Source organism: Dryobates pubescens, chromosome 15 (assembly GCF_014839835.1).
Source record: "Dryobates pubescens isolate bDryPub1 chromosome 15, bDryPub1.pri, whole genome shotgun sequence".
NCBI lineage: Eukaryota > Metazoa > Chordata > Aves > Piciformes > Picidae > Dryobates > Dryobates pubescens.
The window spans coordinates 26,322,186-26,348,455 of record NC_071626.1 but is presented as its reverse complement, the minus strand read 5'-3'; the positions used below and the strand labels follow the sequence as shown (position 1 = coordinate 26,348,455).

Below are 26,270 nucleotides of genomic sequence, written 5' to 3'. Positions count from 1 at the left end.
CTGGCTGCCAGCTGGCTGTGGCACCATTCACCACCATACTCTGGGCTCAGCCTCTAGCCAGTTCCTAACCCATTGCAGTGTGCTCCCATCCAAGCCATGGGACAGCTTGGCCAGGAGTTTGCTGTGGGGGACAGTGTCAAAGGCCTTGCTGAAGTCCAGGTAGACTACATCCACAGCCTGCCCCACATCCACCAGGCAGTCACCTGGTCATAGAAGGAGATCAGGTTGGTCAGGCAGGACCTGCCCTTCCTAAACCCATGTTGGCTGGCCCTGATCCCTTGGCCATGCTGTAAGTGCTGTGTGATTGCACTCAAGATGACCTGCTCCATAATCCTGCCTGGCACTGAGGTCAGGCTGACAGGCCTATTATTCCCTGGTTCATCCAACCGGCCCTTCTTGTGGATGGGCACCACATTGGCCAGCTTCCAGTCTTCTGGGACCTCTCCAGTGAGCCAGGACTGCTGAAAAATGATGGAGAGTGGCTTGGCAGCTCATCTGCCAGCTCTCTCAGCACCCTAGGATGGATCCCATCTGGTCCCATGGACTTGTGGGGCTCCGAGCAGCTGAGGAGATCTCTAAATACCTCCTCCTGGAACAGAGGGAAACTATGCTGCTCCCTGGCTCCTTCTGCCAGCTCTCCAGGCCAGCTGTCTGCCTCCCTAATTTTATTCCTACAAGACCTAGCAACATCCTTAAACCTTTCATGGGTTGCCTCCCCTTTCTTCCAAAGATGATACACCCTCTTTTTTTCCCTTAGTTCCTTCAGAAGCTCATCACCCATCCAGGCTGTCTGCCCCGGGGCTCATCTTCCGGCACATTGGCACAGCCTGTTCTGAGCCTTCAAGAGTTCTTCCTGGAAGCAGGTCCAGCTCTCCTGGACCCCTTTGTTTCTAAGGGCTGTTTCCCAAGGAACCTTCTGAGTTAGTTCCTTGAGCAACCTGCAGTCTGCCCTCTGGCAGTCCAGAGTGGAGGTCTTCTTGCTGCCCCTCTTAGCTTGGCTGAGTACTGACAATTCAATTCTCTCCTGGTCACTGGCCCCTAAACACCCTCTGACCACCACATCCCCACCAGCCCTTCCCTGGTGGTGAAGAGGAGGTCAAGCAGAGCCTTGCCCCTGGTAGGCTCACGCAGCACCTGGGATAAGAAGCTGTCCTCCATGCACTCTAAGAAGCTCCTGGACTGTCTCCTCGCTGCTGTGTTGAGATCCCAGCAGATGTCAGGCAGGTTGAAGTCGCCCATGAGGACAAGGTCAGATGATGCTGAGACAGCCTTAAGCTGCCTATAGAATGCTTCATCAACAACATCCTCCTGGTTGGGTGGTCTATAACAGACTCCAACCAGGATGTCTGCCCTACCGGTCTTCCCTCTAATTCTTACCCACCGGCACTCAACCTGATCGTCCCTGATCTCCAGCTCAATGGCATATAGAGCCTCCCTGATGTACAGGGCCACCCCTCCACCCCTTCTTCCTTGCCTGTCTCTCCTGAAGAGCCTGTAGCCATCAATTGCAGCACTCCAGTCATGTGAGTCATCCCACCATGTCTCTGTGATGGCAACTGCATCATAACTTTCCTGCTGCAACAAGGCTTCCAGCTCCTCTTGTTTGTTACCCCTACTTCATGCATTAGTGTACATGCACTGCAGCTGGGCTGCTGGTTCCACCCCTGACTCCAGCTTACCACCCCCAGACTCCTGCCTGGGGGGACTGGTTTCAGCCCCTTCCCCTTCGAATCTAGTTTAAAGCCCTATCTATGAGAGCTGCCAATTCCCTTCCTAGAATCTTTTTCCCTTTGAGGGAGAGGCCATTCTCATACACTTTGATCTTTCCCCTCCTCTGGGACAGATGTGCTCCATCTGTTGCCAGCTGACCTGCTGCAGTAGAAAGTTCTTCAAGATCGAAAACCCTTAAATTCTTTTGACTGCACCAGCCTCTAAGCCACTTGTTGACTATAGCTGCTGACCTGTTCCTTCTTGTATTCCCTCCTGCAACTAAGGGTATTGATGAAAAGATTATTTGTGCCCCTGACCCCTCAACCAGATCTCCCAGGGCCCTGAAGTCATTTTTGATAGCCCTGGGAGTTCTGGTTGCAACATCATCATTCCCTAACTGCGTAACTGATGGATATGAACTGCAGGACAGGAGGTTCCACCTCACCATGAGGGGGAACTTCTTTACTGTGAGGGTCCCAGAGCACTGGAACAGGCTGCCCAAAGAGGTTGTGGAGTCTCCTTCTCTGGAGTCTTTCAAGACCCATCTGGATGTGTTCCTGTGTGACCTACACTAAATTCTATGGTCCTGCTCTGGCAGGGGGGCTGGACTCGATGATCTCCAGAGATCCTTTCCAACTCCTAACATCCTGTGAGCCTGTGATTTGTTAGTGATGTCATCTTCCAGGAGTAATTTTAACTTCCACCAGCATTTACCCCATGTTACAGAAAACACAAGGTCTCATAAACATTGCCTTCTGTACTTGTTTGGAGGGCTGTGATTCTCAGCACAGTTACTGAACACAAGCAAATATTTAACCCTGGCAGATGCTGAGAGAAAAACTAGCTCTTGTTCTTATCATGTCATAACTCTCCCTGTCAAGGGAGCTTTCCCTGACTTTCCTGGGAGAAGTTCCAAAAATTATGACCTTTTAGCTAGGCTTTTTGTGGCTTAGGCAAGGGAGAGTTTCTTGGGGTGGGGATTAATTTGAATTTTAGCCTTTTTTTGGAGGAAAACAACAACTCAGAGTTGAGCATTCTTGGATACCCCTACTTTTTTATAGATAACCTGTGGGTGATGGATAGACAGCCTCGCGTCATGCTCCGTTCTGTCCCTGGGAAGTAAGGTGGTGGTTATGGACAGTGCTGAGATATTCTTCAATTGTGATGCTTTCTAATGGAAAAAAACCAAAAGACTTTTCACAGTGCTAATACAGTAGTGATTTGACATCACAGAAACAAGGCTGGGAAAAAAATGCCAGTTCACTGAACAGTACCAAACTTGAGTGCATAATAATGTCCCAAAATTGCCTTTTTATGTAAAACTTCCAGTGTTGGATTTCTAACTCAGCAAGACAGTAATGCACATAAAAAGGAGCTTCTGGCTTCCCTTTTCTCTCTTGAAGCCACAAAATACAACTTTCACAGAATCACAGAATGTCCGGGGCTGAAAGAGACCTCAAAAGATCATCCAGTCCAAGCCCCCTGCAGGATGAAGTGCCTTGCTAACAGATCAGCAGAAAGTAAAGACCATAAGTGTAGTGGTTTGAGCCTTAACTGGGAGTTAAGAGCTCAGATGGGGACAAGGCTGAGAATCTCTGCCCTCCTCTCCCCTCCCCCCTCCCAACAGAGAGGGAAAAAAAAGGAAAGGGAAGGAGCAAATCCACCAAGCAATGATTTGGAGTCAGCCTGCAAGTAGAGAGGTAAAGAGTTTTCTTTAAACAATATATATATATATAAAACAATAGCAGGTAAGGTTCACAAGGGCAAGGAACAAGGATGGATGGGAGGGGGAAAAAAAACCAAGAATACAAAACCAGTCTCTCTCTGAAGAGGCACGGAGGCAGCAGGGAGAAGGATCAGGCCCAGCCACGTGGCAGAAGAGCAGGAAGGCAGCCTCAGTAGCTCTCATCCAGGAGAGGCAGGAGCCAAAAGGAGAACTAATGACCCCAGTGCCTTCCCTTTTATACCCTAGCTGGGCAGGGAGGGGGGAGTGGAACAGACTCTGTTTCCCAGGGGGGAAAATGCCCTGCAGGGAGGGCAAAGCACCCACAAGCCCTCCCCCTTTGTTTTCAGAACGGGCCTTAGCCACCACAATAAGGTAGGAAAAACACCTTACAAAATAAGGAGCAAAGTGAAGGCCAGCAGTATCTGCTCAGGTGCTGTCCTGTTCTTAGGAATATTAATCCTTTCCATCTCTTGTCCTTTCACATGTGGATCTGATGGACTTTGCAAGAGAGTAATGCTCCATTTATTTGAAGGAAGCTCATCAAGACAAGGGTTTGTGCACATTAAGCCTTAAGAAGGTTTACCTGGGGCTGTTTCTGATGCCAGTTTTCCCAAGAAAATATCTTCCATACATAAGTGTGGTCCCTGTTTCTCCAAACAGCTGTGCCCAGACAATGCACAGTAGTATGGGTGACCACTGAAAGAGTTTACCTCTTCCATTTCTTAAGTTTCTTGGATTTATGAAATTTTGGTGATTTAACATTCTTGCAATGTGAGCCCTTGGGGTTGCTTAGCCTGGAGAAGAGGAGGCTTGGGGGAGACCTTATTGCTCTCTGCAGCTTCCTGAAAGGAGGTTGTAGCCAGGTGGGGGTTAGTCTCTTCTCCCAGGCAGCCAGCACCAGAACAAGAGGACACAATCTCAAGCTGTGCCAGGGGAAGTTCAGGCTCAAGGTGAGGAGAAAGTTCTTCCCAGAAAGAGTAATTGGCCATTGGGATGTGCTGCCCAGGGAGGTGGTGGAGTCTCTGGAGGTGTTCAAAAAAGGCTTGGATCTGGCACTTGGAGCCATGGTTTAGTTGTCAGGAGGTGTTAGGTAATAGGTAATAGGTTGGACTTGATGATCTCTGAGGTCTTTTCCAGCCTAGTTGATTCTGTGATTCTATTTGCAAACTGTGGAGCCAGACTTGTCTGCAGTTTTATTAAAGCCATTTTCCCTGATGAACGCTTGCAAGATCTGACTAACTTTGTTGTTGCTCACGTGTGCAGTTGCATGTGGAAGCAGCACCAAAAATAGCAATGCTTTTGACCATGAACATTGTCTCAGAATCAGATTGTAGCTATGAGAGTTGTCAGTTGTGTTATTCCAGAAGGAACATACTTGTTTTCTTCCACCCAAAACAGAAGACACATTTCTGAGTATCAATGTATGACCTTGTACTTAGATTTTATATGGCAGTTCTTAGAGAGCCAGAATCTGTCATTCTACATAATCAGTGTTTATGACATGAAATACATTGTTAAGGCATTAGCTCCCCTGTGCCTGACCAGAAGAGGCACTTCTTATAGAAGACTTGTGCACTTCTTATAGAAGAACCTGTGCAGAAACTAGGATTGAAGAGACATGACATTTGGAATGGATAATTGTCCTGGTTTTAGAGAGCAGACTGATGCTCTTCACCCCTCCCCAAAGGAGTAACAGAAAATCACAGTATCACAGTATCACAGTATCACAGTATCACAGTAACTAAGGTTGGAAGAGACCCCAAGGATCATCAAGTCCAACCTGTTCCAACAGACCTCACAACTAGATCATAGCACCAAGCGCCACGTCCAATCTCCTCTTGAACACCTCCAGGGACGGTGACTCCACCACCTCCCTGGGCAGCACATCCCAATGACGAACGACTCGCTCGGTGAAGAACTTTTTCCTCACCTCGAGTCTAAACCTCCCCTGACACAACTTGAGACTGTGTCCCCTTGTTCTGGTGCTGGTTGCCTGGGAGAAGAGACCAACCCCCACCTGGCTACAATCACCCTTCAGGTAGTTGTAGAGGGCAATGAGGTCGCCTCTGATCCTTCTCTTCTCCAGGCTAAACAACCCCAGCTCCCTCAGCCTCTCCTCACAGGGCTGTGCTCAAGGCCCCTCCCCAGCCTTGTTGCCCTTCTCTGGACACGTTCAAGTGTCTCGATGTCCTTCCTAAACTGAGGGGCCCAGAACTGGACACAGGACTCAAGGTGTGGCCTAACCAATGCAGAGTACAGGGGCACAATGACCTCCCTGCTCCTGCTGGCCACACTATTCCTAATGCAGGCCAGGATGCCATTGGCCTTCTTGGCCACCTGGGCACACTGCTGGCTCATGTTTAGGCGGGTGTCAATCAGCACCCCCAGGTCCCTCTCCGTTTGGCAGCTCTCAGCCACTCTGACCCCAGCCTGTAGCTCTGCATGGGGTTGCCGTGGCCAAAGTGCAGCACCCGGCACTTAGACTTATTAAATGCCATCCCATTGGACTCTGCCCATCTGTCCAGTCGGTAAGGTCCCTCTGCAGAGCCTTTCTACCCTCTAACTGACCAACATCTGTTCCCAACTTGGTGTCATCTGCAAACTTGCTGATGACTGACTCAACCCCCTCATCCAGATCATCAATGAAGATGTTAAAGAGGATGGGGCCCAGCACTGATCCCTGGGGGACGCCACTGGTGCCTGGCTGCCAGCCGGATGTGGCACCATTCACCACCACTCTCTGGGCTCGGCCCTCCAGCCAGTTCCTAACCCAGCACAGAGTGTTGTGGTCCAAACCACGAGCTGACAGCTTAGCCAGCAGTTTACTGTGGGGGACGGTGTCAAAGGCCTTGCTGAAGTCCAGATAGACTACATCCACAGGCCTCCCCACATCCACCAGACGGGTCACCTGATCATAGAAGGAGATCAGGTTGGAGAGGCAGGACCTGCCCTTCCTAAATCCATGTTGGCTGGACCTGAGCCCTTGGCCATCCTTCAGGTGCGCAGTTATTGCCGCCAGGATAATCTGCTCCATCACTTTCCCTGCACTCAGGCTTGCAACAGGACAAACCCATACAAAATACCCCAAAATACCCAACAGTTCATACTCAGCCTCAGCCCAGCTCTCCAGCCTGGGCTTCTCCACAACCTCACTACTGGAAGGCCATCACCTTCCAAACCTTTCCCCCAACCAGGTCAATACCCCAGGCCTCAAACCCCCCCAGTAGCTCCCTACCCAGGCCCGAATGATGTAGTACAAATTAGCTCTGCCAAGGCTGAAGCCAGGCTACAAACCTCCCCCACAAGAGACAAGGTCCAGCTGGGAGCAGAGAGAGGGAGAAAAGGGCAGAAACTGACTCTGCAGCCATTGTGTATAGGGAAGGGAGATGCAGGCTGATGGGAGTGAAATAGCAAAAGATTGCACTTTCTGGTGTCCACTTCCTGGGCTGTCTAGTGCCTGGAGGACTGTACCCCATGGTCAAGACATCCAATCTTAAACCCATAGCAATAAGCATATGCCTGGATAGACGCTTAGGCATCCATTCTGTTTGTTTTCCCTTTCTGGTTTGGTTCTGTTCAGGTTAGGTGTATCCACTGCCTTCTCATCTTTGAAATGATGAAACATTTGGAATGTAGGAATGCCCTGCAGTTTTGAGCAGGCAGGTGGAAAAACGCCCTGCAAGTCACTATTTACAACTGACATTAGGCAGTCCCCCAATTATCCCAGCATGGCCTCAGCTACAAATTGAGATTTGTTGTGAGAGAAAGCTATTATATGGCTTTAGAGCTTCTAATAGAGGAAAGAGGACTCCATCCCTCCTAACATTCCTCTGTGATCCATCAGGATTATTACTCTCCAGACACACTTTCACCCAGTCTTTTCTGCAGAAGCATGAGGTGTTGGTGGAAGATGAATCCTGCTATTTGTCCTCTCTTGCCTGCTTGGCAAAGAGCAGGTTTGGTGCCCTTTATGATACGCCAGAAACGAAGTACAGTGAAGACTGAGTAGCTGAGTGTGTGCCAAGAACCTTAACCACTGGATGTTTTTTGCATGACTTTTTTTTTCCCCCAAGATTAGTATCTGAGTTCAAACTCCTTTCCTACAGACTGTCAGAGAGATTAATGTAACTGTTGACAACACGGTGTGGTTCCTGCGAGGAGGTCTCTCCTGAGAGCAGAAAGCACCGAGGGCCAGATTTAAGCAAAACAATAGGAGTACATTCAAAGGGAGGAACAGCTCTCATTTCATTTTGGTGTCTTATTTCATGAGCCTGAGAAATGGCAATAAATTTGCATTTTTTTCTAGCCTTTGATTTCTTTTCTTCTTTCTCTCTCTCAAGCTTTTTCTTTTTTCATTTGCTGTGTTGAAAATTATTTCAAACTCATCTCTCTCTCCAAGAATAAAAATGCCCAGCTGCTGCAGCTCATCCCGTGGCCTCATTGATTAAGAAAACTGCTATTCTGGCTTGTTCTTGTTTTGCCCAGGAGTTTGCTGTGACACCGTCCCCCACAGCAACCTCCTGGCCAAGCTGTCAGCCCCTGGCTGGGACAGCAGCTCTCTGAGCTGGGTTAGGAACTGGCTGGAGGCTGAGCCCAGAGAGTGGTGGTGAATGGTGCCACAGCCAGCTGGCAGCCAGGCACTAGTGGTGTCCCCCAGGGATCAGTGCTGGGCCCCATCCTATTTAATATCTTTATTGATGATCTGGATGAGGGCATTGAGTCAGTCATCAGTACATTTGCAGATGACACCAAGCTGGGGGCAGGAGTTGATCTGTTGGAGAGTAGAGAGGCTTTGCAGAGGGACCTCAACAGGCTGGGCAGATGGGCAGCGTCCATGAGATTTGAACACATCCAAGTGCCAGGTTCTGCACATTGGCCACAACAACCCCATGCAGTGCTACAGGCTGGGGTCAGAGTGGCTGAGAGCAGCCAGGCAGAGAGGGACCTGGGGGTGTTGGTTGATAGCAGGCTGAACATGAGCCAGTAGTGTGCCCAGGTGGCCAAGAAGGCCAATGGCATCCTGGCCTGGATCAGGAATAGATGGCCAGCAGGAGCAGGGAGATCATTCTATCTGTGTCCAGTTCTGGGCTCCTCAGTTTAGGAAAGATGTTGAGCTGCTGGAAGGTGTCCAGAGAAGGGCAACAAAGCTGGGGAGGGGTCTGGAGCACAGCCCTGTGAGGAGAGGCTGAGGGAGCTGGGGTTGTTTAGCCTGGAGAAGAGGAGACTCAGGGGTGACCTTATTGCTGTCTGCAGTGACAGGACCAGGGGCAATGGCTCAAAACTAGAGCAGAGCAGATTGAGATTGGATGCTGGGAACAGGTTCTGCACCCTGAGGGTGGTGGAACACTGGAACAGGCTGCCTAGGGAGGTGGTTGGGGCCCCTTCCCTGGAGGTATTCAAGGTGATGCTCAGCAGGGCTCTGGGCATCCTGAATTAGTTGAGGATGTCCCTGCTGACTGCAGAGGGGGTTGGACCAGTTTGAGGTCAATTCCAACCCAAACCATTCTATGATGTGTAATGCCTGCACAGAGTGAAAGTAATAGTGTTGGGGATGTTTTACCTTAAGTGAAATGAGTTGTGGTTTGCATCTCTCTAACCTATTGCAATTTTCTCCAGAACTGATGTCTGCTTTAAAGGAAGCAGTTCCTGGTACAAACACAATAGCTGCTCTGCTGGGATGAAAATCAAGAAAAGAGGCATCAGAGAGTAAAATGAGTGTATGAGACCAGAGGTGATTGAAGGAATTCTTAGTCTGGAAACAAGACTGAGAGGGGATCTGATCATGTCTGTAATTGTCTGAAGGCTGGGGGTCAGGAAGGAAGGGGCAGGGACAGTCTCTGCTTGCTTGTGCCCTGGGATAGGACAAGGGGCAAGGGATGGAAACTGCAGCACAGGAGGTTCCACCTCAACATGAGGAGGAACTTCTTCACTGTGAGGGTCCCAGAGCCCTGGAGCAGGCTGTCCAGAGAGGTTGTGGAGTCTCCTTCTCTGGAGCCTTTCCAGCCCTGTCTGGATGTGTTCCTGTGTGACCTGTGCTGGATTCTCTGGTCCTGCTCTGGCAGGGGGTTGGACTTGATCTCCAGAGGTCCCTTCCAACCCCTAACATTCTGTGATCATCAGAGGGATTCAATGTCATCATCTCCTGAGCACACATTTCCCCAGTGGTGCTGTGTCACAAGGAGGTTTTGTCATTTGGGCTATGTAAAAGAGGGTGGAGAAGAGAAGTGAACTTTTCTAGTTGGCTGTCCACATGTGTCCATGTGTGCTGCTTATGTTGCTCAATTTTTGCTGAATGATTGAAAATGAGCAAAGAAACATAGGTCTTGCAACTACTGTGATATATTAGTACAATGATGATGACAGGACTGACACTGGCAAGGAGAGTTCAGAGAGATAGTGCTGTATCAAGGGAATAACAAGGGTTAAAGCTTTGTATTGATAGTAGAGTTAGCTGGAACTGCCACTGGGTTTTCTCACATCAGTTTGAGAGTACTGAGCCATGCTATTGATTTATGTGTGAAGAAGAAATGTTTTTGAAGCACCATTTCCCCAGTCAGCCCCTAACAAACAAACCAAACCAAACCAAACCCCACACATGCAAACCTTCCAGAAAACCCACTCAAGCCCACAAAGCCCATAACAATGACAGATACCTGTTTCTTCTGCTCACATCACAACATTTGCACAGCTGTATTGTCAGCCTTGGATCTCATTCTGATGGTCCTTGCAGTGACCCATTGTGGTTAGATAGCAGCATAGTCCCTGTAGGGTTTAAAACATCCTGATGTGGTAATTTGCAACAGCTGAAGCAAAGTGTTAAAGGCTGTTGGCACCCTGTGTGAGCTGCTGAATGGTAAAGCTGGTTGTTAGTATTGGCAGGGTACTTGGCCCTGTCTGGATTGTTGCTGGTGAAAAGTGCCTGTGGAAAGCCAACCTGCATAACTGATTGCTGTGTTGGGAGCACCAGGCCTGAAGTAACAGGAAAGAAGTGTCAGCAACATGGCAACTATCAGGAAGAGACCTTGGCAGTTTCTCACAGGCATAACTGCTTCTGCCTTTCCCTCTTAAGCCAGTGTGATACTGTCCAGAACTATCCTTTTCTGTTCTTCTCCTTCTCCATTCTCTTTCAAGTAATGTATAAATAACCTAGACTGCAGTGAAATTCCTCTTCAGTAGCAGAGAAGGATATTAGAAGTACATAATTCAATTAGTGCAGAATCACAGAACATTAGGAGGTTGGAAGGGACCTCCAGAAATCATCCAAGTCCAACCCCCCCTGCCAAAGCAGCATCACCCAGGGCAGTCTGCACAGGAATGCATCCAGGGGGTTTGGAAAGGCTCCAGAGAAGGAGACTCCACAACCTCTCTGGGCAGCCTGCTCCAGGGCTCTGGCACCCTCACACCAAAGAAGTTTCTCCTCATGTTGAGCTGAAACCTTCTATGTTCAAGTTTGTATCCATTGGTCCTTGGCTTATTGCTGTACACCACCCAAAAGAGCTTGGCCCCCTCCACTTGACACCCACCCCTCAGCTATTGATAGACATTGATCAGATCCCCTCTCAGCCTTCTCTTCTCCAGCCTGAACAGCCCCAGGGCTCTCAGTCTCTCTTCTCAGGGGAGATGCTCAAGTCCCCTAAGCATCCTCCTGGCTCTCTGTTGGATTCTCTCCAGCAGGTCTCTGTCTCTTGAACTGGGGAGCCCCAAACTGGACACAGGATTGCAGCTGTGGACTCAGCAGGGCAGAGCAGAGGGGAAGAAGAGCCCCATGCATGGGCCCCATGGTCTTTGCTGGGCCCCATGCTCTTTTAACATCTTCATTGATGATCTGGATGAAGGCATTGAGTCCATCAGCAGTAAATCTGCAGATGACACCAAGCTGGGGGCAGGAGTTGATCTGCTGGAGGGTTGAGAGGCTCTGCAGAGGGACCTGGACAGGCTGGACAGATGGGCAGAGTCCAAGGGCAGGAGATTGAACACATCCAAGTGCCAGGTTCTGCACATTGGCCACAGCAACCCCATGCAGTGCTACAGGCTGGGGTCAGAGTGGCTGAGAGCAGCCAGGCAGAGAGGGACCTGGGAGTGCTGGTCGACGGTAGACTGAACATGAGCCTGCAGTGTGCCCAGGCAGCCAGGAGGGCCAATGGCATCCTGGCCTGCATCAGGAACAGTGTGGCCAGCAGGAGCAGGGAGGTCATTCTGCCCCTGTACACTGCACTGGTTAGGCCACACCTCGAGTCCTGTGTCCAGTTCTGGGCCCCTCAGTTTAGGAAGGATGTTGACTTGCTGGAGCGTGTCCAGAGAAGGGCAACAAAGTTGGTGAGGGGCTTGGAACACAGCCCTGTGAGGAGAGGCTGAGGGAGCTGGGGTTGTTTAGCCTGGAGAAGAGGAGACTCAGGGGTGACCTTATTGCTGTCTACAACTCCCTGAAGGGAGGTTGTAGACAGGCAGAGGTTGGTCTCTTCTCCCACGCAGCCAGCACCAGAACAAGAGGACACAGTCTCAGGCTGCACCAGGGGAGGTTCAGGCTGGATGTTAGGAAGAAGTTCTTCCCAGCAAGAGAGATTGGCCATTGGGATGTGCTGCCCAGGGAGGTGGTGGAGTCACCATCCCTGGAAGTGTTTAAGGAGAGACTGGATGAGGCCCTTGGTGCCATGGTTTAGTTGATTAGATGCTGTTGGGTGACAGGTTAGACTCAGTGACCTTGAAGGTCTTTTCCAACCTGGTTAATTCTATTCTATTTTTATTACTCTGTGAAGGGTTAACCTGCCTGTTACAGGGTTAACCCACATGAAGCAGAAACACAGCAAGCTACCCAACTCCCACCTGCCTTACTGCCATTCTTGTGCATAAAAGGAGCCAGCACCCAAAACCTGGAATCCAAAAGCAGGATCTGGAACAGGAAGCCTCTCGTGCTCCATAGTACCTTGCTCCAGCCAGAACTTTCATTGTGAAGCTGGCGAGACATAAGCATGTTGTGAGCAGTAGCAACAGATTCAACAGAACCTTTGACATCCTGATGTTAGCATAGAGTGCACAGGGCTGGAAAGGACCTCTGGAGGTCATCTAGTCCAACCCTGCTGCAGTGAGCCTGGAGATTCCCAGCTAGATCAGTTTGCTCACCTTGAATGTCTCCAGGGATGAGGCCTTCACCATCTCCCTGGGCAACTTATTCCAGTGCTGCACTACCCTCATAGGAAGGAACTTTTTCATAATATCCAACCTAAATCCACCCTTCTCTAGTTTAAAAGCCTTGCCTCTTGTCCTGTTGCTACATGTCCTTGTAAATACTCTCTCCCCAGCTTTCCTGTAGCCCATTTCAGGTACTGGAAGGCCACTCAAGGGTCTCCCCCGAGCCTTAAGGACCATCTGCTTCCAGCCCCCCTGCCATGGCCAGGGACACCTTACACTACAGCAGGTTGCTCACAGCCACATCCAGCCTGGCCTTCAAAACCTTCAGGGATGAGGCTTCCACCACCTCCCTGGGCAACCTGTGCCGGTCTCTCACCACCCTCATGGGGAAGAACTGCTTCCTAATTTCTAATCTCAATCTCCTCTCCTTTACATGGATCCATTCCCCCCAGTCCTATCACTCCCTGACACCCTCAAAAGTCCCTCCCCAGCTTTCTTGTAGCCCCCTTCAGATACTGGAAGGCCACAAGAAGGTCTCCTTGGAGCCTTCTCCAGACTGAACAAGAATGCCTGGACTTGCTCACAGCTGTTTGTAAAGAGAAGGTGTTCAGAAACATTACTGCACAGTATTGCAGTTTGTGCAGGATACTTGTTGCAGTTTTCAGGCACTAATGGCAATATGCTAAAGTTTTTAAAGGACTTTATTCATATTTTCTCATGCCCAGCAATATATATAGAATCATAGACTCAACCAGGTTGGAAAAGACCTCAGAGATCATCAAGTCCAACCTATGACCTAATACCTAACACCTCCTGACTCCTGACTACAACCATGGCTCCAAGTGCCACATCCAATCCTTTTTTGAACACCTCCAGGGATAGTGACTCCACCACCTCCCTGCCCAATTACTCTTCCTGTGAAGAACTTTCTCCTCACCTCAAGCCTAAACTTCCCCTGGCACAGCTTGAGACTGTGTCCTCTTGTTCTGATGCTGGTTGCCTGGGAGAAGAGACCAACCTCCACCTGCTACAACCTCCCTTCAGGTAGCTGTAGAGGGCGATGAGGTCACCCCTGAGCCTCCTCTTCTCCAGGCTAAACAACCCCAGAGTGTAGAAGCAGCTGTTTACATGGTAGTTTGCCTCTGTCTTACCTGATTTTTGTTTTCAGAATTTTTTGTACAGGTCTGTGGCTGAAGAGAGGTTTGTCCTGGTTTGAGGCCAGGCAGATCCTCTCTTGCCCCTGAGAGGGGCAAAAGAATGACACTCGTCACACCAATGGATTGCAGAAGTGATGGAAAGTTTGAATGGAAAGCAGCAAGTGTTGTACAGAAGCTGCAAGCATAGTGACAGAAGAATCCCAAAGCATGCAGAGTCCCTTAGAGCACACCCAAAAGCCTCCCAACACTTCCCATTCTTCTTCCCCCCAGCCCCCCTACTAGTCTGGTCTCAGGCTGGTCAGGTCTGAGACTGCCTCCCCCCTTCTCCTCCTGGCATTAGGCCTAAGAGGCCAGAGATACTCCCCCAGCATTACCTGATAGGGAGCATCTCCCACAGGAGCAGAGAGGGAAGAAAGAGGCAGAGAATGGCTTTGCAGATGGATTTGTAGGGCACAGGATATTATGGGTATGAAACAGGCTGTTTCCTGTGTCCACCTCTTGGGTTGGACCCTCAGACACCGGAGGTGTAGCTTGTGTGGCAGGAACAGGAGGCACCCAGCCTGAGCTGCCTGGAGGGAGCAAGGAAACTTCACAGAAGAAACTTACTAAGGTTTCACTTTTGAATGTTAATCCACAGGCATGCACTGCAGAGTTGCAGTTAATCAGGCCTTCAGATGTGGAAAACTTCCTACCATTTGTAGATGGGCTGCTTCCAAATGTTGATGTAGAAGAATTTATTGTAGCAATAACTCAATGGCAGTTTGTATCCAGGAGGAAGCTTTCAGCAGTGCTTGAGGCAGCTGATAGTCCTGAGCTCCCAGGTTCCACTTGTCCAGCGGAAGGTCTGCTCACAAAGAATTCTTCTTTTTAGGGAGAGTTTTGCTCCCTCTGGAATGGGTCAAGTTGCTTATCATTAGGTTCTTTGTCTGGGTTATGGCTTTGTGAGGAAATAGTCAAGAGCAATAGTTCAAAGGAATAAGAGCTTCTAATAATGTAATGGGTTTACTACTTAAGAAATAAGTTCCTAGTTCAAATGTATTCCAGTGCCTGTGTTCTTGCCTTCAGGTCTATGAAAGAAGACAGGCAAAATATGCTGTTAATTACAGGGTTATATGAAAGTAATTATTCCTTACCTGAGTGACTGTCTAGTCCTAGAAGTATTTTTAACTGCTACAAGAAGCATTTCATTGCCTTCTCAAACTGTTAACTAATCTTACCCAAGAGTGAACTGGAGAAATCCACTTTAATTCCAAATCAAAGCATGAAATGAGGCCATAAAGACCTTTATGAGCCTGGTCAAAGGCACAGTTATGAAGAGGATTGCCAGGATACCTCAGCTGGAGCTGGAGCTGAATGCCTCAGTGGGAACACGTATCCTGTGGCATGCGTTTCCCTAACACCTCGTGGCAGCTTACATGTCAGACGGATGCAGGACAGAGCAAACCGATGCATCCTTCTAACAGGCAGCTGTAGGACATTCTACCACTGCCTTCCTGAAGTGAAGGGAAAATCCCATAGGTGTTTGTCAGTCACACCTCCTTTTCCTCACAGGCTTTCAAGCAGACATATGTTGGAATGAGTTTTGCATGCAGATCTGCTGCAGGATCGTAGTGCAGGCAGCAAAGGTTTTTGTTGTGCCTGAACTCTTGGCACTCCCACAGCGTCAGATGGGGTTTTTCTTTTCTTTGTACTGTCACCACCAAGCATAAAGGCAGAGATACCTTCAGCATCCCAGTTTAATTGGCTTTTTGCTGTGGAATCTCATGTATATGGGACTCAGGAGAAGAGGGAAGGAGGTATATGGAGATATTTGGGTAGGTAATGTGTCTTGAAGGATCCAGTTATTGTGCAGGTAAGTGATGTTCATTTTTGCTTTCTGAATAGTCAGCTTTGTAAGCTTCATGAAATGAGACTGTCACTGTTTGTCATCCTGCAATTCTATCAAAATACAGGAAAAAGAATTTGCCCTCAGTGACACATTCTAATGTACATATAAAACAGTTGTGCTCCAGTCTACCACTTCCCAGACTCGGTCACTGCAGGGAATAAAGTTACACCTGTAATTATAATTAACACCAATTTTCCTCCAGAGTATCTTAACAACAATAAAATACTTCATGTAAAGAGGAAAGCAACATCAGCAACTGTGATACTGTGAGAAGAGAAGGCTGCAAGGGATCTGATCAATGCCTATCAATAGCTGAGGGGTGGGTCTCAAAAGGAGGGGGCCAAGCTCTTATGAGTGGTGCACAGCAGTAAGACAAGGACCAATGGATACAAACTTGAAGAGAGAAGGTTTCACCTCAACGTGAGGAGAAACTTCTTCAATGTGAGAATGACAGAGCCCTGCAGCAGGCTGCCCAGAGAGGCTGTGGCGATCTCTGGAGATTTTCCAACCCCACCTGGATGCATTCCTGTGCAGACTGCCCTGGGTGATGCTGCTCTGTCAGGGGGGTTGGACTGGATGATCTCTGGAGGTCTCTTCCAATGTCTAAGATTCCGTGATTTGCTCCTCTCTGTTAGTATGTTGTGTTTGAAGCAGCAGCTTATATTTCTAAAATCAGTAATTTGGATGCTAGTTGGTTTGTCATGGATCACAGGGCTAGAAACAAAATGATCATTTAGAAGTGTCTTGAGTCTGGTGTTCACCAGTGGAGGTGCTGTCTGGCTAAGCAGCTACCTGCTACCCCTGCCAGGCATGGGTGTGATGTTGTAAGACGGTTACATGCATTGTGTTACAAGAGTGAACTTGCCCTGGGTTTGAACTATGCACTAGATGTTTTGATGCATGAAGTGAACACTTGTGACTAGTTACTGCATGTGTTGTTAGTACTGGACTAAAGTCAGAAGATCATCATTGCTGCACCGTTGGTTGTACAGCACTGGATTTGTACAACGCTCTGGTGCATGTACAGCCCTGAGTATTGATTTAGGGAAAGCAAAAGTGCACCCAGGCAGCCAGGAGGGCCAATGGCATCCTGGCCTGCATCAGGAATAGTGTGGCCAGCAGGCGCAGGGAGGTCATCCTGCCCCTGTACACTGCACTGGTTAGGCCACACCTTGAGTCCTGTGTCCAGTTCTGGGCCCCTCAGTTTAGGAAGGAGGTTGACTTGCTGGAGCGTGTCCAGTGAAGGGCAACAAGGTTGGTGAGGGGCTTGGAGCACAGCCCTGTGAGGAGAGGCTGAGGGAGCTGGGGTTGCTTAGTCTGGAGAGGAGGAGACTCAGGAGTGACCTTATTGCTCTCTACAACTACCTGAAGGGGGGTTGTAGTGAGGCGGAGGTTGGTCTCTTCTCCCAGGCAACCAGCACCAGAACAAGAGGACACAGTCTCAGGCTGCGTCAGGGGAGCTTTAGGCTGGAGGTTAGGAGGAAGTTTTACACAGAGAGAGTGATTGCCCACTGGAATGGGCTGCCTGGGGAGGTGGTGGGGTTGCCGTCGCTGGGGGTGTTCAGGGCGAGGCTTGACAGGATGCTTGGTGCCATGGTTTAGTTGATTGGGTAGTGTTGGATGATAGGTTGGACACGATGATCTTGAAGGTCTCTTCCAACCTGGTTTATTCTATTCTATTCTATTCTATTCTATTCTAATTATGTATGAGTATAGACTGTTCACAAACAAGTAGTGTGGCACTGGCTTGATCAGTTTTGGCATCACCAATTCTTCTTCCTCCTGTCTCCTGGGTTCACCTCTCTGAATAGAGCCCTGTACAGTGTCAGAGTTGATACATCTCTTAAATTCAGCTTAAAGGCTTTGAATTCACCTCTCAAGGTTTGCCTGGATTAAAAAGTGGACATACCTTAAGTGTTAGAGTGGTGTATTTTGAATCCTTTTCCAAAGCAGTTTCCCTTCTACATGCAGCTCTTCAAATGAATTGTTCTCACTTCTTTCCTTTGAAATGGAGAGCTACACTTCCACATTTCCTGGAGTATCCTTGTAACAGATTACAAAGTACAACTGATACTTATTGTGGAATGCAGATAGGCAAGTGAATGTTTTTCCTGTCTGACACAGCTCCTATTCTGTGCTGAGGTTTGTTGTAAACTTGTTTTTCATCCTTTTTTATCAGTTATTTATCTATTATATGAGTTTGATTATGCTTACCAGCACCCTGAAGCAGTTTTGGAAGATACTGTTGGTGTTTCAGAAAGATCAGAAAATGAAAGCAAACCCCATGTTCTGCAACTCCTGTTTGGGAAATGAAGATCTCTCTGTGTCTTTAGAAATCATTAACTGCTTGCTTTGTGAATCAGCTTTGGAAAGCAACTGTCAGCAGGAAACTCCTCAACCTGCAAAGCCTAACAAATCCTGCTGCTTATTGCCAGTGGTTGAATGCTAACCTTTCTCTGCAGAACACTGGTGCCAGAGGCCTTGCACTGCTCTGACACAAAGCTTTGCATCTCTGCTGGAACACTCTCTTGGAAAGTGGCAGTTTTAAGGCCCCTGGAGATGCTGGTTGATCAGGAAGCATCCTTGGTGATGTAGCCCAAGACCTAGAAAGCAGAACTTAAGGAACAAGTCATGTCCGTTCTTTCAATGCCAGTGGCTAAGTTTTGCATTAGGAAGGGTCGATTTTGTTCCAAGTTGGTCATCTTTTTCCTTGTCCTTTCCATGGTGTGAAACACTTTCAGAGAAGCAGTGGAAAATTTCAGTCCTGAATGCAAAACGACAGAAGCCAAAGGGGTAAATCTGGCTGAAAAAAAACAACAATCATTGTTGATTATTTCACAGCTACTAAGATGGCAAAGAAGCCCATAGGGTAACTTAATGGTGCATTAATAGCTCATCTGAATCCTATCCTCTAAACCAGTCTGCAGGACAAGAAATGCAGAAATCTTCCATCGAGCTGCTCCTTTCTGATGGATTTATTAAGCAGCTGTGGTCTGAGACATTCCTATATACTTCTCAGGACAGCCTGCTTTGCAGTCTTTTGTCTAAGCCTCCACAGCAGAAGCAGGAGATTTATTTTCCCAGCATCATTAAAATAAGGAGGTTCTCCTTTACAAAGAATAATATCATTCTTTTTTTCCTATTATTTTTCTAAGTTGTACAATTGCCATACCAACAAACCAGTATGTGTGCTGAGGAGCAGCACGCTTTCCTTCAGCGCTCTTTGAATACATGTGGGACATCTGAACTTGCAGCTGAAGATGCTCTGCCTCAAAGAATACATTTTAAGGGAGTCTTGATACTTGGATGTTTGAGATTCAGAGAGCTCAGATGAGCCTACTGTAATTCCTAGTGAGTTTTTGATGAAAAACTTCCTCAAAGACTTAACCTGAGTAATGGAAAACTCTGTGGGGCTCCTCCCGTTCGCTTCTCTCCCCCTTAGCCTCAAGATGTCAGGCTCTGAACCGCAGCACTGTTGGTCCCTTCTTTACCACACCTTCTGGTGACTGTGTGAGCATGCCTGCTACCTACCCACCAGTTCTGGTTCCTGTGCTTCTTTGGAACTGCTTACTAACCTTTCTTTACCACCAATCCTTGCTTATCTATGCTGTATAATCTGCCAGGACTGTAGTACGTCTGCTGCGAAGGACAAGCACTCTCTCTGAGATCCTGCTTTGCTAGCATCCTCCTTCTCTTTGCAGTAATCTTCCTCCTACTCTTGCATCACTTCATCTTCCTTTCCTTTCTGTGAAGATTATTTGTCTGCAATTGTGCCTTGGGAGGGAGAAAGCCGTTTTGGTTGGCATAACACTCGGTTGGTTAAAAGGCTTTAGTTCCAAACAAGTCGTCTTCACCTGGTCTCCCGTCATTTTCCAGGACAACCTCCGTAAAAAGGATGATCGGATTGAAGAGTTGGAAGAGGCACTCAGAGAGAGTGTTCAGATAACTGCAGAGCGGGAAATGGTGCTAGCACAAGAGGAGTCAGCCAGGATCAATGCTGAAAAACAGGTCTGCAACCTTATAAAGTCACTGATAGTCCTCTTAGGAGAGTAACCAGACAATGAAGTACTATTTTCCCTACTTGATTGTGCCACACGGCTGGTTGTGTTTGATGAGCCTGTACCTCTGTCCCAACATTAGCTCACAGAACTCATAAACACTGCAAACCCTTCGTGATAAGTTGTATTTCATAGGTAAGATTTTCTTGAAATTGAAAGGAAACACAAAGTATCCTGACCTTTAAAATAGTAAGTAGCAAGTCTTCTGATCTGTCTTGCCATCAAAGCTATCTTCCTAGCTGTGAACATACGTAGGGTCTCCGGGTTGTTCATGGAATGTGTCTAAAGACAGTGATTTTTGTTAGTGTAGTTATGTTTATGGACCACAATCTCATTGCATTTGCAAGACAACTGGATGAAGAGACAAATCTCTTGGCTTGAGCCAAGAACATGCACGTTTGTCTCACAAGTGTAAAGTTCTATGGAGTCGTGGATTCGGTGCCGCAGAGGAGATACTCTGAAGCGTGATGTGTGTACCTGGGGTTAAGTCACGTAAGTATGCTTCAAGAGACCAAACCATCAGTACTGAGTAGAATTCCATCAGACTCTGATACAGGTTTTGAAGCAGGAGATGAACCTGGCATCCTTAACTGTGGTTTTTGTGAGCTGCTTCATGGTTTTTCGCTGCCCCAGACTTGCCCTCGGTTAGCAAGCAGGAGCATTTGATCAGCTATATTGCAAAGGGTTGATCTCCTCCTCTTGGTTATTTAAATAAACAAAAGGTCTAAGTGCAGTTTAAAAGGTTTTAAGAGGTGTTTTCCCAGCATGGATTCTTAAATCAGTTCACTTTGTCAAAAAAATTAGAAAGAAGATTTAAATATCTTAGCAATAATCCAAGTTTTCAGGAAGGGAACAACTGTTTCCCTTCAGGCTAGAGTCAAGTTCAGCTCTTTGCTGATAGACATAATGAGGATAATTCTGTTTGCAGTACCCTAAGACCCTAAACAATCTTACATAATTCACTCTCAGAAATGTCTGTTTCCAAACTTCTTGAAGCCTTTAAAGGAATTGCATGAAGCAGAGATCTTAACTACACAGTGAATGTCACATCAAAGATGAGATCCCCCTGAAAGAAGAATACCTGTCTGGCAGTGAAAGAGGCTCTATGCTAGGATGCAGAAGTAAACAAAACATGTGGTTTGAAGCCTAGGGTGCCATCATGTTTGAATGGCTTGTTACAAGACAAAGTGTTGTTACAAGACAAAGTGACCATTTTTGTATTATTGAAGCACCTAGAAGCCTGTAGAACTCAGCCTATTGTGACCTCTGTGCTCAAAATGCAGACCAAGATGCATAAGGCTTAGGGAATTTGTTGAGGAAAGGTTTTGAAGAAGGTGGAAGTTGTTCATTTTGCAGGGGTTAGAAGTACCTGAAGTCAGGGAAGCAAGCAGAAGGATGAGCATTTACAAATGGCAGGCCTGCATAGTGCAGGCTTGTGTTAGAGGATGAGCACAGGTCGTCTCAGCACGGGAAGTGAAAGGTAGGGGGTGGTGTCCAGTTGGCAAAGGATGAACAGCACAGATTTGATTCACCAGCAAAGAGATCTGCTGGTAGCGTGGACATGATCAAAGCTGTGCACAAGGAGACAGCTGCACAACTGGGCACTACCTGCACAAGAAAGATTTTTGCATAGATCCAGACCTGGAAGAACTCCTACCAAAGAACTGCAGTTCTATGTAGATGGAGTCAGTAAAGTATTGTATTAAAGGTATTCCATAAAAGAAATTGTGCAACTCTTTTAAAATGACCTTTTCAAGGAGGTTGAGGTCAAAGTGGCTATCAACAAAAAATATGACAGTTCTGTCCTAGATGAAAAGAAATTAAGGAGTGAGGGAGATTTCAGCCTTTATCATCTTGGGCTTCTCATAAGGTATCTCTCCACTGGGAGCTCTTAGCAGCAGGTTTCTTATGGAGAGAAGAGGTAAGTCTGGGAGTAAGTCTAGGAAGTTGTTGCTATAGAGGTGAAGGTTTTATTTATAGATGAGGCATCTCAAGGATATGGAATGAGAATAGTGCTCAGATGTGCTCAAGTGTCAGGGTAGGCAGCAAAGCCTGATAAGAGGCACACAGTGAGATCAGAGCTTGATGAAAAAAGGAAATAGGTGGTGAACAGAGAGTGTACAGTCTGAAAGACATGGCAAGGCAGGGAAATGGGCTGCCTGGAAGAGAGTAAGCCATAAAGAGAAGCTGAGAGAAGAGGATAGTCAAGATGAGTAAGATTTGTGGAAAAGGATGGTTGGAATATGGTGGGCAACAGCATCCTGAAAAAGATGCTGATTTGGCTGTGTGCTGTGTACAGGAGAGAGGAGGAGAAAGAAGGATGGATTGAAGGCAACAGGATCAGAGGAGGGGAAAGAAGGATGTATTGAAAGCAGTGGGATCAGAGGAGGGGAAAGCAACCATCTATACTGTCACTGATGACAACAGTGTCTTGCTCCTACAGAATTGCTAAGTGCCTGGCTCTGACTAGTTACAGGTTTTAAAGCAGGAGCTACAAGACAGCAACTGGAGGGTTGTGTCCCTGTCAGCACTCAGAGAGCTGTCGTGCCCTGTTCTGTCCAACAGGACTTTGCTTTAGTATCAATTCAATACAGTCAAGGAGCAGGGAAGGCAAGTAGCTGTTTTTTCCAGGGTGAGGAGACTTTCCTTTGGGTGTTTCTCAGTTCCTGTCTCTTCAGTGCCATTAAACAAATGCCCTCTTTGTTTTAGTATGCTTTTTACATTCTTGAAAGACACCCTGAGACAGAGTTTTAAAATGCATGGCTCTCTTTCCTACACCATATTCATGGCAAATCTTTTGGCTTTTACAAACAAAACAAGGTTAGGCTCATGCTTAGGCCAAGTGTGAGTGATAGATGTCATGGTTTAAAATGTTAATGTTGTCCAAACTGATTATAATTTGCTTTTAATTGCATGCTTTTTCTTTCTCCTGTTTATCTTGTTTTCTACCATTCTGCTTCTTCACTGCCTGTCTGAAGCTGTATAATGAATCAGTGCATGAGGTCAACCATTTTGGCTTTAAGTGGTTCAAGGTATGAGGAGATCTCATTTGTGTGTACCTCTGCCCCAGTATTTAATGTTGTTTTTGTAGCCCTGTGTTGTGTAATCCTACCCTCCATCGTCTCATGATGTCTGGTTTCCTGCTCTTTTACAGGCTTCCCATTTGAATTGCAGTGTCTGTGAGGCTGGTCAGGCTTTCATGGCTCTCAGATAGCCATTTTGGACTATAAAGCTGCTCTCTTTAATCCAGAGTTGGGAAATGTCCTGGCAGTCTGTTAGCAATGGTGGTGTGGGTTAACTGTGTTAATACACAATCTGATCAGGGCCAGGTGTCTCCAGGTGACTGTTTCAGGACCCTAGACCTATTCTTTCCACCCATCAGAAAAATGCAAAAGAGGCATTTCCTGCCAGGAGCACTGCACCCATTGACCTGGGCACAGCTTTGGGAATCTTACTGTTCTGTATGTGGAGAAGGACCTGGGAGTGCTGGTGGACAGCAAGTTCTGCATGGGACAGCAATGTGCCCTCATGGCCAAGAAGGCCAATGGGATCCTGGGGTGCATTCAGAAGAGTGTCCAGCAGATCCAGGGAGGTTCTCCTCCCCCTCCACTCTGCCCTGCTGAGACCTCACCTGGAATATTGCATCCAGCTCTGGGCTCCCCAGTTCCAAGACGGAAAGGGATCTGCTGGAGAGAGTCCAAGGGAGGGCCAAAAGGATGCTGAAGGGGCTGGAGCACTGCCTGGGGAGGAGAGGCTGAGAGCCCTGGGACTGTTTAGTCTGGAGAGGAGAAGACTGAGAGGGAATCTGATCAATGTCTATCAATAGCTGAGAGCTGGGGGTCAGGAAGGAAGGGACAGGAACAGGCTCTGCTCACTTGTGCCCTGGGATAGGACAAGGGGCAATGGATGGAAACTGTAGCACAGGAGGTTCCACCTCAACATGAGGAGGAACTTCTTCACTGTAAGGGTGACAGACTGGAGCAGGCTGGAGCAGGCTGCCCAGAGAGGTTGTGGAATCTCTGGAGCCTTTCCATCCCTGTCCAGGTGTATTCCTGTGCAGCTTGCTCTGGATTCTATGGTCCTGCTCTGGCAAGGGGGTTGGACTCAAAGATCCTTCCAACCCCCAACATCCTGTGATCCTGTATAACAGAAATTCTGTCATACAAGCCATACTGAGATATAATAATAATAATAATAATAATAATAATAATAAACAACAACCAGGTTGGAAGAGACCTTCAAGATCATCGTGTCCAACCCCTCAACCAATCCAACCCACCTAAACAACTAACCCATGGCACCAAGCACCCCATCAAGCCTCCTCCTGAACACCTCCAGTGATGGTGACTCCACCACCTCCCCAGGCAGCCCATTCCAATGGGCAATCACTCTCCCTGTGTAGAACTGTGGCAGGTTGAGAGAGGGCTTAGCTCTCCCTCCTCCACAGAGTAAGAAACCACAGCTAACTCAGTCGAAGAGCAAAAGCTATATATTTACAAGCATATATGGAAAGCAGGTTATATATAACACAATATATACAGGTATTTACAATATATACACAGAAATACACAGCAAAGACAAATAACACAACAAAAATCCCTCCCTCAGGGAGGGATCCCCTCTTTGGAACCCCCTCTCTCCCCCCCTTACCTCCCTTTTTCCCCAAAAAAGGGGTTAGAGAGAGAGAAAGGCAAGTTACTAAGGAAAAGAGTTGTTAGCAAGCTTCAAAAGCCCATGCAGGATTAGTGTTTGCTTATCTGAAGGCCAAGTCCAGCAGTTCGCAGAAGAAGCAGGCAGGGAGAACAGGCTGAAAACACCAAACTCCCCCAACTCCCAAACCGAACTGAACTGAGGAAAAAAATTTTCCAACCGCTTCACAATCTAAAGCTGAATTTTTGTTTATCAACCAATGAAATTCGTTTAGAATATCAGAATGTTTTGGTTCTAGTACCAAAAACATTAGCCAGTGTGTTCCAGCAGTGTTTGTTCTTAAAGGCACAGCCTCAAACGACCACAGTCCACCCCTTTCTAAACAATTTCATTGGCTGTTCGTACTGTCCATCCAATCCAGAACAATATTTACAGTTCGTAAGTTAAGTTCATCGTCCATTCCGGCTATACTCAGATGTAGATGATTCAGAAGTCCAAGAAAATCCAAAATCAAGAAAATGGAAAACAGTTTGTCTCTCCGCAGACGAAGCGAAGAAAAAGGGAAACAGGGACTCAGGGACTCTCAGTTGACTCAGGGCTCTCAGGGTTCTCAGGGTTCGTGCACCGTAGATTCCTCAGGGACTCTTTCCTTTGGACGCGCTGTAGCTGTACAACATTCTGAAATTAAACTCTCTCAGCTAAAGTTAAATCTCTTTGTGGAATACACTGAATTTCACCATTCTCTTGCATTACCCAATAAGTGTGACCCGGACCTTCTGCTGAAACCACCCCTCGGACAGGTTTAGCCTCTCCTGAGGGCGAAAATACCCAAACAGTTTTACCTAACAGATTCTTTTCCCTAACAACAGGAACTCTATCACCTTCTACTTTCTGTAGCAGATCAGAATGTGCAGGTCCAGCTCGGTTCACTGAACCTCTACTGTTCACCAGCCAGGTTGCTTGTGCTAAATGTTTCTCCCAGTTTTTCAAAGATCCACCTCCCATGGCTTTGAGAGTGGTCTTCAACAAACCGTTGTAGCGTTCGATCTTCCCTGCAGCTGGTGCATAGTAAGGAATATGGAAAATCCACTCAATACCGTGCTCTTTTGCCCAGCTCTTTACAAGGTTGTTCTTGAAGTGAGTTCCGTTGTCTGACTCAATCCTCTCTGGAGTTCCGTGTCTCCACAGGATCTGTCTCTCCAGACCGAGAATGGTGTTGCGTGCAGTTGCATGTGGGACTGCGTAAGTTTCCAGCCATCCAGTGTTTGCCTCTACCATAGTAAGCACGTACTGCTTACCAGAACGAGAACGTGGTAGAGTGATGTAGTCAATCTGCCAAGCTTCACCATACCTGTATTTGGACCATCTGTCACCATACCACAAGGGCTTAATTCTCTTTGCCTGCTTAATAGCAGCACAAATGTCACAGTCATGGATGACTTGTGTGATGGCATCCATGGAAATGTCTATGGATCTGTCACGAGCCCATTGGTATGTTGCATCTCTGCCTTGATGTCCTGACGAATCGTGAGCCCACCGAGCTAAGAATATCTCACCTCGGTGTTTCCAGTCGAGATCAAGTTCAGAGTCCTTGTCTACTTGAGAAACTCTTGCAGCTAGATCTGCCTGATGGTTGTGCTGCTGTTCCTCAGTAGCTTTGCTCTTGGGAATGTGAGCATCAATGTGTCTCACTTTCACTGGAATTCTCTCGACTCGATCAGCAATGTCTTGCCACAGTTCAGCTGCCCAGATGGGTTTTCCTTTCCTCTGCCAGCCATTCTTTTTCCAGTTCTTTAGCCAACCCCATAGAGCATTGGCTACCATCCATGAGTCGGTGTAGAGATAAAGCTTTGGCCATCTCTCACGTTCAGCTACGTCGAGAGCTAGCTGGACAGCTTTTACCTCAGCAAACTGACTGGATTCTCCTTCTCCATCCTTCGCCTCTGCAACTC

General features: G+C 47.6%; 1 protein-coding gene across 16 annotated transcripts in view; it reads left to right on the top strand.

The window, feature by feature from the left end:
- ERC1 (ELKS/RAB6-interacting/CAST family member 1) overlaps positions 1-26,270 on the top strand; it is a 409,085-nt gene that overhangs the window by 224,641 nt on the left and 158,174 nt on the right. For 7 of the 16 annotated variants that reach the window (XM_054168180.1, XM_054168178.1, XM_054168176.1 and 4 more), the window contains 2 exons: positions 19,487-19,618; positions 22,647-22,700. The exons of 2 other annotated variants lie outside the window; for them this stretch is intronic. In XM_054168180.1, the coding sequence (XP_054024155.1) occupies positions 19,487-19,618; positions 22,647-22,700 (186 nt within the window). The remainder of the gene's footprint in view (positions 1-19,486; positions 19,619-22,646; positions 22,701-26,270) is intronic. 7 more of the 16 variants (XM_054168181.1, XM_054168179.1, XM_054168186.1 and 4 more) reach the window with 1 other exon arrangement.